This window comes from Zonotrichia leucophrys, unplaced genomic scaffold (assembly GCF_028769735.1).
Source record: "Zonotrichia leucophrys gambelii isolate GWCS_2022_RI unplaced genomic scaffold, RI_Zleu_2.0 Scaffold_311_61846, whole genome shotgun sequence".
NCBI classification, from domain to species: domain Eukaryota; kingdom Metazoa; phylum Chordata; class Aves; order Passeriformes; family Passerellidae; genus Zonotrichia; species Zonotrichia leucophrys.
Window position 1 is genome coordinate 15016 of NW_026992516.1, and position 15229 is coordinate 30244.

The window sequence follows — 15229 nt, forward strand, 5'->3', positions numbered from 1 at the left end:
TAAATTAGCATAAATTAGCATAGGCCGCGCCCGCCGGCGGCGCTGCGCCATAAAAGAGCAGCGGGAGTTAATGAGGGGGGCGGGGTTAATTAATGAATTAATTAATTAAAGCTGGGGGGGGCCCTGGGGGGGGGAGCGAGGGACGAGCGGGAGGGACCCGAAGGGTTCCAGAACCTTCCAGGGGGTTCCAAAAATCCCCAAAAATCCCAAAAATCCCCAAAAAATACCCAAAATCCCAAATCCAAAAATCCCCAAAAATCCCCAAAAATCCCAAATCCAAAAATCAAAAAAATCCCCAAAAATCCCCAAAAATCCCAAATCCAAAAATCCCCAAAAATCCCAAAAATCCCAAATCCAAAAATCCCCAAAAATCCCCAAAAATCCCAAAAAATCCCAAATCCAAAAATCCCCAAAAATCCCAAATCCAAAAATCCCCAAAAAATCCCAAAAAATCCCAAATCAAAAAATCCCCAAAACCCCCAAAATCTCAAAATTCTGAAAAAACCCCAAAAACCTCAAAAATCTCAAACCCCAAAAACCCCAAACCCGAAAAATCCCAGAAATCCCAAAAATCCCAAACCCCCAAAATCCCCAAAACTCCAGAAATTCCAAAACTCCCAAGAAACCCCAAAAATCCCCAAATCCCAAAAATCCCCAAATCCCAAAAATCCCCAAATTCCAAGCCTGAAAAATCTCAGAAATCCCAAAAATCCCAAACCCCCCAAAATTCCAAAAATCCCCCAATAATCCCTAAAAACCCCCAAAATCTCAACCCCCCCCGCAAAATCCCAAAAATGTCAAAAAAGCCAAAAATCCCCAAAAGCCCCCAAAACCCAAAAATCCCAAAAATCCCAAAAATCCAAAAATCCCAAACCCCAAAAATCCCAAAAATCCCAAACCCCAAAAATCCAAAGAAACCCCAAAATCCCAAAAATCCCAAAAATCCCAAAACCCCCAAAATCCCAAACCCCAAAAATAAAAATCCCAAAAATCGCAAAAAATCCCAAACCCCAAAAATCCCCAAAATTAAAAAAAAAATCCCACAAAGCCCCAAAGATTTCAAACCCTAAATCCCAAAAACCCCAAAAAATCCCAAACCTCCAAAATGCTAAAAATGCCAAAAAACCCCAAAAATGCCAAAAATCCCAAACCCACCAAAAATCAAAAAATCCCAGAAATCCCAAACCTCAACAATAAAAAAAATCCCAAAAATCTCCAAATTTCCAAACCCCAAAAATCCCAAAAAACCCCAAAATCTCAGATTCCAAAAACCCCAAAAATTCCAAAGATCCCAAAAACTCCAAAAATCCCCAAAAACCCCCAAAACCCCAAACCCCAAAAATTCCAACAATCCCAAACCCCAAAAATCCGAAGAAACCCCAAAATCCCAAAAATGCCAAAAATCCCAAACCCACTAAAAATCCCCCAAATCCCCAAACTCCAAAAATTAAAAAATCCCAGAAATCTCAAACCTCAACAATCAAAAAAATCCCCAAAATCTCGAAATTTCCAAACCCCAAAAATCCCCAAAAAACCCCAAAATATCAGATTCCAAAAACCCCAAAAATTCCAAAGATCCCAAACCCCAAAAATTCCCCAAAAATCCCAAATCCCCCCCAGCCCCCCCCCTCCCAAATTCCCATTTTTTTGGGAATTTTCCCTTTCCCGCGGTTTCCTCCATTAACCCTTTAATGAATGATTCCATTAATGAGGCGTTGGTTAATTAAAAGCGATTTTAATTTACACAGAAATAGTAAATGTCCGGAATTCCTTAAAAAACGCGCTATGGACAATAAATACAGTACAAAATTCCAGCCGGGAAAATTCCGGGAATTTCCTTCCGGCCCAAAAAATCCGGGAACCGACCCCAAAAATCCCCCCAGGGAGGCCGGGACAGCGGGAGGGAAAGGGTTAAAAACCCCAAATTTCGGGATAAAAATGGGAAAAAAACCCTCCAAATTTTGGGATAAAAATGGGAAAAAACCCCCCAAATTTTGGGATAAAAATGGGAAATAAACCCCCAAATTTCGGGATAAAAATGGGGAAAAGAAATCCCAAATTTTGGGGAAAAAAAAGGGAAAAAAAACCCCAAATTTTGGGATAAAAATGGGAAATAAACCCCCCCCAAATTTAAGGATAAAAATGGGAAAAAACCCCCAAATTTCGGGATAAAAATGGGAAAAAACCCCCCCCAAATTTTGGGATAAAAATGGGAAAAAACCCCCAATTTTCGGGATAAAAATGGGGAAAAAAATCCCAAATTTTGGGAAAAAAAAAGGGAAAAAAACCCCCAAATTTCGGGATAAAAATGGGAGGGAAGGGATTAAAAAAACCCCCCAAATTTCGAGAGGGAAATGGTTAAAAAACCCCCAAAATTTTGGGAAAAAATGGGAAAAAAGGGTTAAAAAATCCCCCAAATTTTGGGATAAAAATGGGAGGGAAAAGGTTAAAGAAATTCCAAATTTTGGGATGGAAAGGGTTAAATAAAACCCCTAAAATTTTTGGGAAAAGGGTTAAAAAAAAAACAAATTTCGGGATGGAAAGAGTTACAAACCCCTCAAATTCGGGATGAAAATGGGAAAAAAAGGTTAAAAAAATCCTCAAATTTTGGGGGAAAAATAGGAGGAAAAGGGTTAAAAAAAATCCAAATTTCTGGGGACAAAGGGTTTAAAAAAACCCCCAAATTTTGGGATGGAAATGATCCAAAAAATCCCCAAATTTGGGAAAAAAAGGGTTAAAAACCCCTCAAATTTTGGAGAAAAAAATGGGAGGGAAAGGGTTAAAAATGGGAATTGGGGTGGGGGGGGGAAAAAAAAAAAAAAGGATTTTGGGATTTAAAAATGGGAATTTGGGATTTAGAAATGAGATTTTGGGGACTAAACCTGGGGTTTTTTGAGGAAAATTGAGATTTTGGGACTTTGGGGTTTTTTCCCATCCCGATCCCGATGGATTTGGGGTCTTTTCCCATCCCGGGGCCGATCCCACATTCCCAAATTTCCCGATCCCAATCCCGGTGTGATCCCATTGCCAATCCCAATCCTGATCCCGTTCCCAATCCCATTCCTGGTCCATTTCCATTCCCATTTCCATTCCAATCCCAATCCTGATCCCAATCCCAATCCAATCCTGGTCCATTCCCATTCCCGCTCTGTTCCCAATCCCAATCCATTCCTAGGATCCCAGTCTGATCCCAATCCCATTCCTGATCCCAATCCCAATCCAATCCTGGTCCATTCCCATTCCCATTCCCACCCTGTTCCCAATCCAAATTCATTCCATTTGGTCTAATCCCGCTCCCAATCCTGGTCCGTTCCTGATCCCAATCCCAATCCCAGCCCAATCCTGTTCCCAATCCCGGTCTGATCCTGATCCCGATCCCATTCCTGGGACCCTGCTTTGATCCTGTTCCTGATCCCGTTCCCAATCCCGTTCCTGCTCCATTCCTGGGATCCCATTCCCGATCCCGTTCCCATTCCTGGGCCATTCCTGCTCCCAATCCCAATCCAATCCCAATCCCAATCCAATCCCGGTCCATTCCCATTCCCATTCCCAATCCCAATCCTGGGACCCGGCTTTGATCCCATTCCCGATCCCATCCCTGCTCCATTCCCGGGATCCCATTCCTGATCCCAATCCCATTCCCGGGATCCCAGTCTGTTCCCGTTCCCATTCCCATTCCTGCTCCCAATCCAATCCTGGTCCATTCCCATTCCCATTCCTGCCCTGTTCCCAATCCCAATCCCATTCCCATTCCCAATCCCGTTCCCGTTCCATTCCCGGTCCCAGTCCATTCCCAGCATCCCAATCCCGTCCGTTCCCGGTGTCCCGGTCCCGTTCTGATCCCAATGTCCCGATCCCAATGGCCATTCCCGGTGTCCCAATCCCATCCCAATCCCAATCCCGATCCCGTTCCCAATCCCAATCCCGTTCCATTGCTGATCCCGTTCCGTTCCCGCTGTCCCAATCCCAGTCCGTTCCCGGTTGGATCCCGGTTGGATCCCGGTTGGATCCGGCTCTCCTGATCCCGATCCCGTTCCCGGTGTCCCGGTTCCGTTCTGGATCCCGGTCAGGTCCCATTCCCGGTGTCCCGTTCCTGGTCCGATCCCGTTGCCGGCGTTATCCCGGTGTTATCCCGGTGTTATCCCGGTGTTATCCCGGTGATATCCCGGCGTTATCCCGGCGTTATCCCGGTGTGATCCCGGTCAGCTCCTGATGCCGGTGACCCGATCCCGGTATCCCGGTCAGACCCCGGGGTCCCGTCCGTCCTGGATCCCGGTCTGATCCTGTTCCCGGTGATTTCCCGGTGTTATCCCGGCGTTATCCAGGTCAGATCCCGGTGAGATCCCGGTGTGATCTCGGTCAGACCCCAGTCCGATCCCGTTCCTGGCGTTATCCCGGCGTTATCCCGGTCAGATCCCGGCGTTATCCCGGTCACATCCCGGTGTTATCCCGGTCAGATCCCGGTCAGATCCCGGCGCTATCCCGGTGTCCCCATCCCGGTGTCCTTTCCCCCCCTCCCGCCGTCATCTCGTGCACGTCCGGGCGGCTCCGAGGCCGCCGTTGTGGCTGGGGGGGGGCACGAGGGCTCCGGGTGCCGCCGCCATTCCCGGTGTTCCCGGTGTCGCCATTCCCGGTGCCATTCCCGGTGTTGTTCCCGGTGTTGCCGTTCCTGTCCCGGTGCCGCGCGGCTGCTGCAGGTTGAGGATGCTGTCGATGGCGCTCTGCAGGTGCTCGCTCAGCGAATCGTCCTGGGGGCTGTCGCTGCTGAACGACGCCGTGTCCACCTCGGCCTCGGCGCGGCGCCGCTTCCCGCCCCACGTCCCGCAGCCTTCCTCCTCCTCCTCCTCCTCCTCCTCCTCCTCCTCATCCTCCTCATCATCCTCTTCCTCCTCCTCATCCTCCTCCTCCTCATCCTCGCCGTCCGACGGCTCCTCGGGGGGGCCCTTGCCGGGCTCCCGGCGCAGCCCCGCCAGCACCGGGCGCCGTTCTGAGCGCGGAGGGGGCTCGGCCCGGTTCACGTCCCGGTGATGCTCCCGGTTCAGCTCCCGGTGATGCTCCCTCTCCCGGTTCACATCCCGGTGATGCTCCCGGTTCACATCCCGGTGATGCTCCCGCTCCCGGTGATGCTCCCGGTTGATGACGATATCCCGGTTGATGATGTTATCCCGGTTGATCTCCCGGTAGGTTTTCCTCAGTGGCAGCCTGCACGGTGCCGCCGTCCCGCTCCCGGTGTTTCCCACCGACACCGGTACCGGTACCGGGGGTTTTTTCTCCAGGGATCCATTCAGCTGTTGCTGTGGTTGTTGTGGTGGTGGTGGATGCGGGCCCGGTGCCGGTCGGTGCTGGCGGATCCCGGCCGTCATGGCGGTGGGGATGATGCCGGGCGGATCCAGCGCCGTGTTGTGAATGACCTTGCTCAGCCCGGCCTCCTGCTTGATCTTCAGCTTGAGGCCGATGCGGCTCCGCGCCTCGTACGTCTTCATCATGGGCGGGCGGCTCCGCGCCGGCAGCGCCTCCTCCTCCTCCGCCGCCCCCCGGCAGGAGGCCCCGCCCCCTGACCCGGCCCCGCCCCCGGCCACGCCCCTCGGGGAATCCCCCAACCACGTGACGCTGGGGGAGCCCCCCCCGTGCTTGATCAGCAGCTTGGGGGGCGCCGGGGGGGGAGGGGCGGGAGGGGGAGGGGCGGGGGAGGGCTGGGGGAGGGGCAGCGAGGAGGAGGAGGAGGAGGAGGAGGAGGAGGAGGGGGGGGGGGTGGGAGCGGGAGGAAGATGAGGAGGAGGAGGAGGAGGAGGAGGAGGAGGAGGAGGTGACGTAATCGTCTGCAAGGCAAAAGGAGAGGGGTCGTTCGTTAGAGCTCATTTGCATGTTAATGAGGGCAATTTTCCTTTTTTAGCCCTGCCCAAAAATTTCCCTTTTCCCGCGGGATTCATCCCAAAAATCCCAAAGATCCGGAGGCTGCAGCAGGACCCTGCAGAGACCCTTAATTGACCCCTTTAATTGAGCCTCAATTAGCCCTTAATTGGCCCTTAATTGACCTTTAATTGACCCTTAATTGGCCCTTGATTTTCCCCTTTAATTGACCCTTAATAAGCCCTTAATTGACCCTTGACTTTCCCCTTAACTTGACCCCTAATTGACCTTTAATTGACCCTAAAGTGGCCCTTGATTTTCCCCTTTAATTGCCCTTTAATTGACCCTTAATTAGCCCTTAATTGGCCCTTGACTTTCCCCTTTACTTGGCCCTTAATTGACCTTTAATTGACCCTTAATTGGCCCTTGATTTTCCCCTTTAATTGACCCTTAATTGCCCTTTAATTGGCCCTTGATTGACCCCATTACTTGGCCCTTAAGTGATCTTTAATTGACCCTTAATTGCCCTTTAATTGGGCCTTGATTGACCCCTTAATTGACCCTTAATTAGTCCTTAATAAGCCCTTGACTTTCCCCTTTACTTGGCCCTTAATTGATCTTTAATTGACCCTTAATTGCCCCTGATTTTTCCTTTAATTGCCCTTTTATTGACCCTTAATTAGTCCTTAATTGGCCTTGACTTTCCCTTTACGTGCCCTAATTGCCCTTTAATTGGGCCTTGATTGACCCCTTTAATTGACCCTTAATTAGTCCTTAATAAGCCCTTGACTTTCCTCTTTACTTGGCCCTTAATTGCCCTTTAATTGGCCCTTGATTGACCCCTTAATTGACCCTTAATTAGCCCTTAATTGGCCCTTGACTTTCCCCTTAATTGACCTTTAATTTACCCTTAATTGGCCCTTGATTTTCCCCTTTAATTGATCCTTAGTTGTCCTTCAATTGGCCCTTGATTTTCCCCTTTACTTGGCCCTTAATTGATCTTTAATTGACCCTTATTTGGCCTTTGATTAACCCCTTTAATTGACCTTTAATTGACCTTTAGTTGGCCCTTTGATGACCCCGTTTTTGTTCAGACTTTTGGGTGAATTCTCAGAATTGGTGCCGAACCCCAAAAATTCCCCCTGAACCCCAAAAATTCCCCCCAAATCCCAAAAATTCCACCCCAAATCCCAAAAATTCCATCCCAAACCCCAAAAATTCCCCCCAAATCCCAAAAATTCCCCCCATATCCAAAAATTCCACCCTGAACCCAAAAATTCCACCCCAAATCCCAAAAATTCCTCATTGAACCCCAAAAAATTCCATCCCGAACCCCAAAAGTTCCACCCCGACACCCCCGTGAATCCCAGCCCCGTTTTCCGAGATTCTGACCCCAATTCCCGCCCCATTCCCGCCCCATTCCCGGGATTCCAACCCCATCCCTGGGGATTCCCTCCCTATTTCCATAAACTCCGCCCCATTTCCATAAACCCCGCCCCATTTCCATAAGCCCCGCCCCATTCCCACCGGGATTCCCGCCCCATTCCCGGGATTCCAACCCCATCCCTGGGGATTCCCTCCCTATTTCCATAAGCCCCGCCCCTTTTCCATAAACCCCGCCCCATTTCCATAAACCCCGCCCCATTCCCGGGATTCCGACCCCATCCCTGGGGATTCCATCCCCTATTTCCATAAGCCCCGCCCCTTTTCCATAAACCCCGCCCCATTTCCATAAGCTCCGCCCCATCCCTGGGGATTCCCGCCCCATTCCCGGGATTCCAACCCCATCCCTGGGGATTCCCTCCCTATTTCCATAAGCCCCGCCCCATTTCCATGGATCCTGCCCAATTCCCGCCCCATTCCTGGGATTCCTACCCATTCCCACCCTGTTTATCCTGGTTTTTGCCCTTGTTTATCCCAGTTTATCCCAGTTTATCCCGGTTTTTGCCCCCATTTATCCCAGTTTATCCCTGTTTATCCCGGTCTATCCCGGTTTATCCCGGTTTCCCTCACCGGGCCGGTCCCGCGCCAGCTGCCGGTCCCATTCCATGGATCCCACCCTGTTTATCCCAGTTTATCCCGGTTTATCCCGGTTTATCCGGAATTTTGCCCTCGTTTATCCCAGTTTATCCTGGTTTATCTCAGTTTATCCCAGTTTATCCCGGTTTTTGCCCCAGTTTATCCCGGTCTATCTGGGTTTTTGCCCCCGTTTATCCCGGTTTATCCCGGTTTTTATCCCGGTCTATCCCAGTCTCTCACCGGGCCGGTCCCGCGCCAGCTGCCGGTCCCATTCCCATGGATCCCTCCCCGTTTATCCCGGTTTATCCCGGTTTATCCCGGTCTATCCCAGTTTATCCCTGTTTTTATCCCAGTTTCTCTCACTGGGCCGGTCCCGTGCCAGCTGCCGGTCCCATTCCCATGGATCCCTCCCCGTTTATCCCAGTTTATCCCGGTTTTTATCCCGGTTTTTATCCCGCTCTCTCACCGGGCCGGTCCCGCGCCAGCTGCCGGTCGAGCGCCAGCGCCGTTTTCTCCTCCTGGATGAAGATGCGATCGATCATCACCATCTCCGCCGAGGGGCTCGAGCGCTGCCGGACAACGCGGGGTCACTCGGGGGGGCCCCGACATCGTCCTGGGGGTCCCAGGGGGTCCAGGGAGTTCAGGGGGCCCCGGGCGGTTCAGGGGGTTTGGGGGGCCCCGGGCGGTTCAGGGGGTTTGGGGGGTTCAGGGGATTGGGGGTCCTGGGGGTCTCAGGGGTCCTGGGGGTCCAGGGAGTTCAGGGGGTCCCGAGATTGTCCTGGGGGTCCCCGAAATCGTCCCGGGGGTCCTGGGGGTCCCGGGGGTCCTGGGGGTCCCAGGGGGTCCAGGGAGGGTTCAGGGGGTCCTGACATCGTCCTGGAGGTCCCGGGGGTCCCCGACATAATTCTGGGGGTCTCGGGGGTCCCAGGAGTTTGGGGGGTCCCGGGCGGTTCAGGGGGTTTGGGGAATTGGGGGTCCTGGGGGGTGTCCTGGGTGTTTGGGGGGTCCTGGAGGGGTCCCAGTGGTCTTGGGGGGAAGTTCAGGGGTCCCCAAAATCGTCCCGGGGGTCCCCGAGATTGTCCTGGGGGTCCCGGGGGGTCCCGGGAGGCTTTGGGGGCTCCCAGGGAAATCAGGGGGTCCCGGGGGTCTTGGGAGGGTTTGGAGAATTGGGGGTCCTGGGGGGGTCCTGGGTGTTTGGGGGTCCTGGGGGGTCCCAGTGGTCTTGGTGGGAAGTTCAGGGGGTCCCCAAGATTGTCCTGGGGGTCCTGAGGGTTCAGGGGGTTTGGGGAATTGGGGGGTCCCTGGGGGTCTCTGGGGTCTCAGGGATATTTGGGGGATGTTTGGGGGTCTCACCCGGGACTCCTTGAGCAGCAGCAGCCGGTATTTGTTGAGCATGGCCCGGGTGGGATTTGGGGGGTCCCGGGGGGGATTTGGGGGTCCCTGGGGGTCTCAGGGGGCTCAGGGATGTTTGGGGGGATGTTTGGGGGTCTCAGGGGGGATTTGGGGTCTCAGGGATATTTGGGGGTCTCAGGGATATTTTGGGGGGGTCTCAGGGGGTCTCACCCGGGACTCCTCGAGCAGCAGCAGCCGGTATTTGTTGAGCATGGCCCGGGTGGGATTTGGGGGTCCCAGGGGGGATTTGGGGGTCCCTGGGGTCCCAGGGGGTCTCAGGGATGTTTGGGGGTCTCAGGGATATTTGGGGGGATGTTTGGGGTCTCACCCGGGACTCCTCGAGCAGCAGCAGCCGGTATTTGTTGAGCATGGCCCGGGTGGGAATTGGGGGGTCCCAGGGGGGATTTGGGGGTCCCAGGGGGGATTTGGGGTCTCAGGGATATTTGGGGGTATATTTGGGGGTCTCAGGGATGTTTGGGGGTCTCACCCGGGACTCCTCGAGCAGCAGCAGCCGGTATTTGTTGAGCATGGCCTGGTGGGAATTTGGGGGGTCCCAGGGGGTTTTTGGGGGTCCCAGGGATATTTGGGGGATATTTTGGGGTCTCAGGGATATTTTGGGGTCTCAGGGATATTTTGGGGGGGATATTTGGGGGTCTCACCCGGGACTCCTCGAGCAGCAGCAGCCGGTATTTGTTCAGCATGGCCCGGGTGCGGCGCAGGAGCTGCTCCGACACCGCCTCGAACTCCTCGTCCACTGCGACCCCAATCCCATCGGGGAATTCATTAATCAATTAATTAATTAATTAGATCGCGATATCAAAACCTCGCTGGCACTCCTGCTCCCCAGGTAACACCCCCTGGTACACGTGGTAGGGCAGCAGCCGCCTGAGCGCGTCGCCATTGTCCCCGATATCCCCATTAACCCCATTCACTATCGCGACTATCGCGATATCAATACCTCGCTGACACTCAGACTCTCCGGGTAACACCCCCTGGTACACGTGGTGGGGCAGCAGCCTCCTGAGCGCGTCCCCGTTATTGCGATATCCCCATTAACCCCAATGACTATCGCGACTATCGTGATATAAATACCTCGCTGACATTCGGATTCTCCAGGTAACACTCCTTGGTACACGTGGTAGGGCAGCAGCCTCCTGAGCGCGTCCCCATTGTCCCCGATATCCCCATTAACCCCAATGACTATCGCGACTATCGCGATATCCTCACCTCTCTGGCACTCCTGTTCCCCCGGCAGCACCCCCTGGTACACGTGGTAGGGCAGCAGCCGCCTCAGTGCATCCCCATTATCGCGATATCCCCATTAACCCCAATGACTATCGTGATACCCCCATTCACTATCGCGACTATCGCGATATAAATACCTCGCTGACATTCGGATTCTCCAGGTAACACTCCTTGGTACACGTGGTAGGGCAGCAGCCTCCTGAGGGCGTCCCCAATATCGCGATATCCCCAATGACTATCGCGATAACCCCATTCACTATCGCGACTATCGCGATATCAATACCTCGCTGACACTCCTGCTCCCCAGGTAACACCCCCTGGTACACGTGGTAGGGCAGCAGCCTCCTGAGCGCGTCCCCATTAACCCCAATGACTATCATGACTATCGCGATATCCTCACCTCTCTGACATTCAGACTCTCCAGGTAACACCCCCTGGTACACGTGATAGGGCAGCAGCCTCCTGAGGGCGTCCCCATTAACCCCAGTACTACGATATCCCCAATGACTATCGCAATGTCCCCATTCACTATCACAACTATCGCGATATAAATACCTCTCTGGCACTCCTGCTCCCCCGGTAGCACCCCCTGGTACACGTGATAGGGCAGCAGCCTCCTGAGGGCGTCGCCCAGCGATCGGAAGGGCGCGCGCAGCTCGGGCTGCAGGACGGCGCCCTGGTGCCGGTGCAGCTGCTCCAGGAGGCTGAAACGGGGCGGGAACACAGATTGGGGCAAATCCCGGCAAAAACGGGAAATCCCGGGAAATTCCACGTTTTGGGGGGGAGACGGAGGAAATTCCCATTTTTGGGAGGGGGATGGAGAAAATTCAACGTTTTTGGGAGGGACACGGAGGGAAATTGGTGGATTTTGGGGGGGATATGGAGGGAAATTCACAGTTTTTGGGACAGAAATTCCCCGTTTTGGAGCGGTTCTGGGTGAAATGGCCCAGTTTGATCCCAGTCCCTCCCAGTATAAACCAGTAACCCCCAATTCCTTCCAGTTCAATCCCAGTCCCTCCCAGTATAAACCAGTAACCCCCAGGGTAATCCCAGTTACCTCCCAGTGCCCCCCAGTCCCTCTCAGTTCAATCCCAGTTCAATCCCAGTCTCTCCCAGTATAAACCAGTGACCCCCAGGGCAATCCCAGTTTGTCCCAGTTTGTTCCAACGCCCTCCCAGTATAAACCAGTCCCATCCCAGTTCAATCCCATTAACCCCTCCCAGTCCCTCCCAGTATAACCCAGTCACTCCCAGTATAAACCAGTAACCCCAGGTCAATCCCAGTCCCTCCCAGTTTGATCCCAGTCCATCCCAGTCCCTCCCAGTTCATTCCCAGTTCAATCCCAGTCCCTCCCAGGATAAACCAGTAACCCCCAATTCCTCCCAGTCACTCCCAATTCAATCCCAGTATAAACCAGTAACCCCCCGTCCCTCCCAGTTTCTCCCAGTCAATCCCAGTCTCTCCCAGTATAAACCAGTAACCTCTAATTCATTCCCATTCCCTCCCAGTTTATCCCAGTCCCTCCCAGTTCAATCCCAGTCCCTCCCAGTATAAACCAGTTCCCTCCCAGTCCCTCCCAGTTCAATCCCAGTCCCTCCCAGTTCAATCCCAGTATATCCCAGTCCCTCCCAGTATAAACCAGTAACCTCTAGTTCATTCCCAGTCACTCCCAGTTCAATCCCAGTCCCTCCCAGTCCATCCCAGTATAAACCAGTAACCCCCAGGTCAATCCCAGTCCCTCCCAGTTTATCCCAGTCCTTCCCAGTCCCCTCCCAGTTCAATCCCAGTCCCTCCCAGTATAAACCAGTAACCCCCAGTCACTCCCAGTTCAATCCCAGTCCCTCCCAGTTTGTCCCAGTTCAATCCCAGTCGCCCAGTCCCTCCCAGTCCCTCCCAGTATAACCCAGTTCCCTCCCAGACCCTCCCAGTTCAATCCCAGTCCCTCCAAGTCCATCCCAGTTCAATCCCAGTCCCTCCCAGTATAAACCAGTTCATCCCAGTTCCCTCCCAGTTCATCCCAGTCCCCCCCAATTCCCTCTCAGTCCCTCCCGGTCCATCCCAGTTTATCCCAGTCCCTCCCAGTATAAACCAGTAACCCCCAGATCAATCCCAGTCCCTCCCAGTATAAACCAGTCCGCCCAGTCCCTCCCAGTTCAATCCCAGTCCCTCCCAGTCCCTCCCAGTATAAACCAGTAACCTCTAGTTCATTCCCAGTCCCTCCCAGTCCCTCCCAGTTCAATCCCACTCCCTCCCAGTCCATCCCAGTATAAATCAGTCCATTCCCAGTCACTCCCAGTCCCTCCCAGTCCCTCCCAGTTCAATCCCAGTCCCTACCAGTTCAATCCCAGTATAAACCAGTCCTTCCCAGTCCCTCCCAGTTTATCCCACTTCCCTCCCAGTTCTCTCCCAGTTTCCCCAGTTCACTCCTAGCTCCCTCCCAGTATAAACCAGTCCCTCCCAGTTCATTCCCAGTCCCTCCCAGTTTATCCCAGTCCTTCCCAGTTCAATCCCAGTCCTTCCCAGTCCCTCCCAGTATAAACCAGTGACCCCCAGTCACTCCCAGTTCAATCCCAGTCCCTCCCAGTCCCCCCAGTATAAACCAGCTCCCCCAGTCCCTCCCAGTTCAATCCCAGTCAATCCCAGTCCCTCCCAGTCCCTCCCAGTTCAATCCCAGTACAAACCAGTCCCCCCAGTCCCTACCAGGCCTCCTTGCTGGGCTGCAGCGCCGGCGCTTTCTTCAGCGGCACCTTCGGCTCCAGCTGGGAGAGATCGGGAAATCCCAAATTTGGGGGAAATCCCGGGATTTTGGGAAATTCCCAAATTTTGGGGAAATCCCGGGGATTGGGGAAATTCCCAAATTTGGGGGAAATCCCGGGAATTGGGGAAATTCCCAAATTTGGGGGAAATCCCGGGAATTTGGGGAAATTCCCAAATTTGGGGGAAATCCCGGGAATTTGGGAAATTCCCAAATTTGGGGGGAAATCCCGGGAATTTGGGAAAATCCCAAATTTGGGGTGAAATTGGGGGATTTTGGGAAATTCCCAAATTTGGGGGGAAAATCCCGGGAATTCGGGAAAATTCCCAAATTTGGGGGGAAATCCCAAAACTATGGGTAGAAATCCTGGGATTTTGGGGCAATTCCCGAGAATTTTGGGGCGAAATCCCCGGATTTAGGGAGAATTCCCAAGAATTTGGGTCAGTTGCCAAGTTTTGGGAGGAATTCCCAGATTTTGGGGAGAATTCCCAGATTTTGGGAAAATTCCCAAGAATTTTGAGGTGAATTCTGGGGCTTTTGGGAGAATTCCCAGGTTTTGAGTGAATTCCAGGAAACAGGGGTAAATTCCCAGATTTTGGGGTGCATTTTAGGATTTTGGGGTGAATTTTGGGACAATTCCCAAGAATTTGGAGTGAATTTTGGGGTGAATTTTGGGGTGAATTTTGGGTGAATTCCAGGATTTTGGGTGAATTTGAGGGATTCTGGGGTGAATTTTTGGGATTTTGGGGTGAATTTTGGGAATTTGGGGAGAATGTTTGGGAATTTGGGACAATTCCCAGATTTTGGGGTGAATTTTGGGGTAATTTTTGGGATTTTGGGATAATTTTTGGGATTTTGGGGTGATTTTTTGGGATTTTGGGGTAATTTTTTGGGATTTTGGGGTCATTTTTGGGATTTCGGGGTGAATGTTTGGGATTTTGGGACAATTCCCAGATTTTGTGGATTTTCGGGGTGATTTTTTGGAATTTTGGGGTAATTGTTGGGATTTTGGGGTAAATTTGGGATTTTGGGGTGATTTTTTGGGATTTTGGGGTGATTTTGGGGATTTTGGGGTGATTTTTGGGATTTTGGGGTAATTTTTGGGTGATTTTTTGGGATTTTGGGGTGAATGTTTGGGATTTTGGGGTAATTTGTTGGGATTTTGGGGTAATTTTTTTTGATTTTGGGGTAATTTTCTGGGATTTTGGGGTGATTTTTGGGATTTTGGGGTAATTTTGGGATAATTTTTGGGATTTTGGGACTCACCGTGGGCGGGGCCGGGGGTCCCTTCCCCCCCGCCGGGGGTTGGGGGGGGCCCTTGAGCCCCGACGGCTTCGCCTGCGGGAAAATGGGGAAAAATGGGAAAAAATTGGGAAAAAATGGGGAAAAAATTGGGAAAAATTGGGGAAAAAATGGGAAAAAAATGGGAAAAAATCGGGGAAAAAATGGGGAAAAAATGGGGAAAAAATGGAGAAAAAATGGGGAAAAAATGGGAAAAAATTGGGAAAAAATTGGGAAAAAATGGGGGAAAAACGGGGAAAAAATGGGGAAAAAACGGGGAAAAAATGGAAAAAATCAGGGAAGAAATGGGAAAAAACGGGGAAAAAATTGGGAAAAAACGGGGAAAAAATGGGAAAAAATTGGGAAAAAATGGGGAAAAAATGGGAAAAAACGGGAAAAATGGGAAAAATGGGGAAAAATTGGGAAAAAATGGGGAAAAAATGGGAAAAAATAGGGGAAAAAATTGGGAAAAATTTGGGAAAAAACGGGGAAAAAATAGGGAAAAAAATGGGAAAAAACGGGGAAAAAAATGGGAAAAAATGGGAAAAAATGGGGAAAAAACGGGGAAAAAATTGGGAAAAAATGGGGAAAAAATGGGGAAAAAACGGGGAAAAAATGGGGAAAAAATTGGGAAAAATGGGGAAAAAATGGGAAAAAAATTGGGAAAAAATCGGGGAAAAAATGGGG

At 51.9% G+C, this 15229-nt stretch overlaps 1 protein-coding gene across 1 annotated transcript in view; it reads right to left on the minus strand.

The window, feature by feature from the left end:
* Nucleotides 1-3739: 3739 nt before the first annotated feature.
* The window catches only part of LOC135441497 (BRD4-interacting chromatin-remodeling complex-associated protein-like), a 33453-nt gene continuing 21963 nt past the window's right edge, over nucleotides 3740-15229 (minus strand). Inside the window, 7 exon segments of the mRNA XM_064701051.1 lie at nucleotides 3740-5757; nucleotides 5759-5819; nucleotides 8336-8438; nucleotides 9921-10015; nucleotides 11062-11210; nucleotides 13207-13265; nucleotides 14528-14599. Coding sequence (XP_064557121.1) covers nucleotides 4524-5757; nucleotides 5759-5819; nucleotides 8336-8438; nucleotides 9921-10015; nucleotides 11062-11210; nucleotides 13207-13265; nucleotides 14528-14599 — 1773 coding nt within the window. The 3' untranslated portion in view covers nucleotides 3740-4523.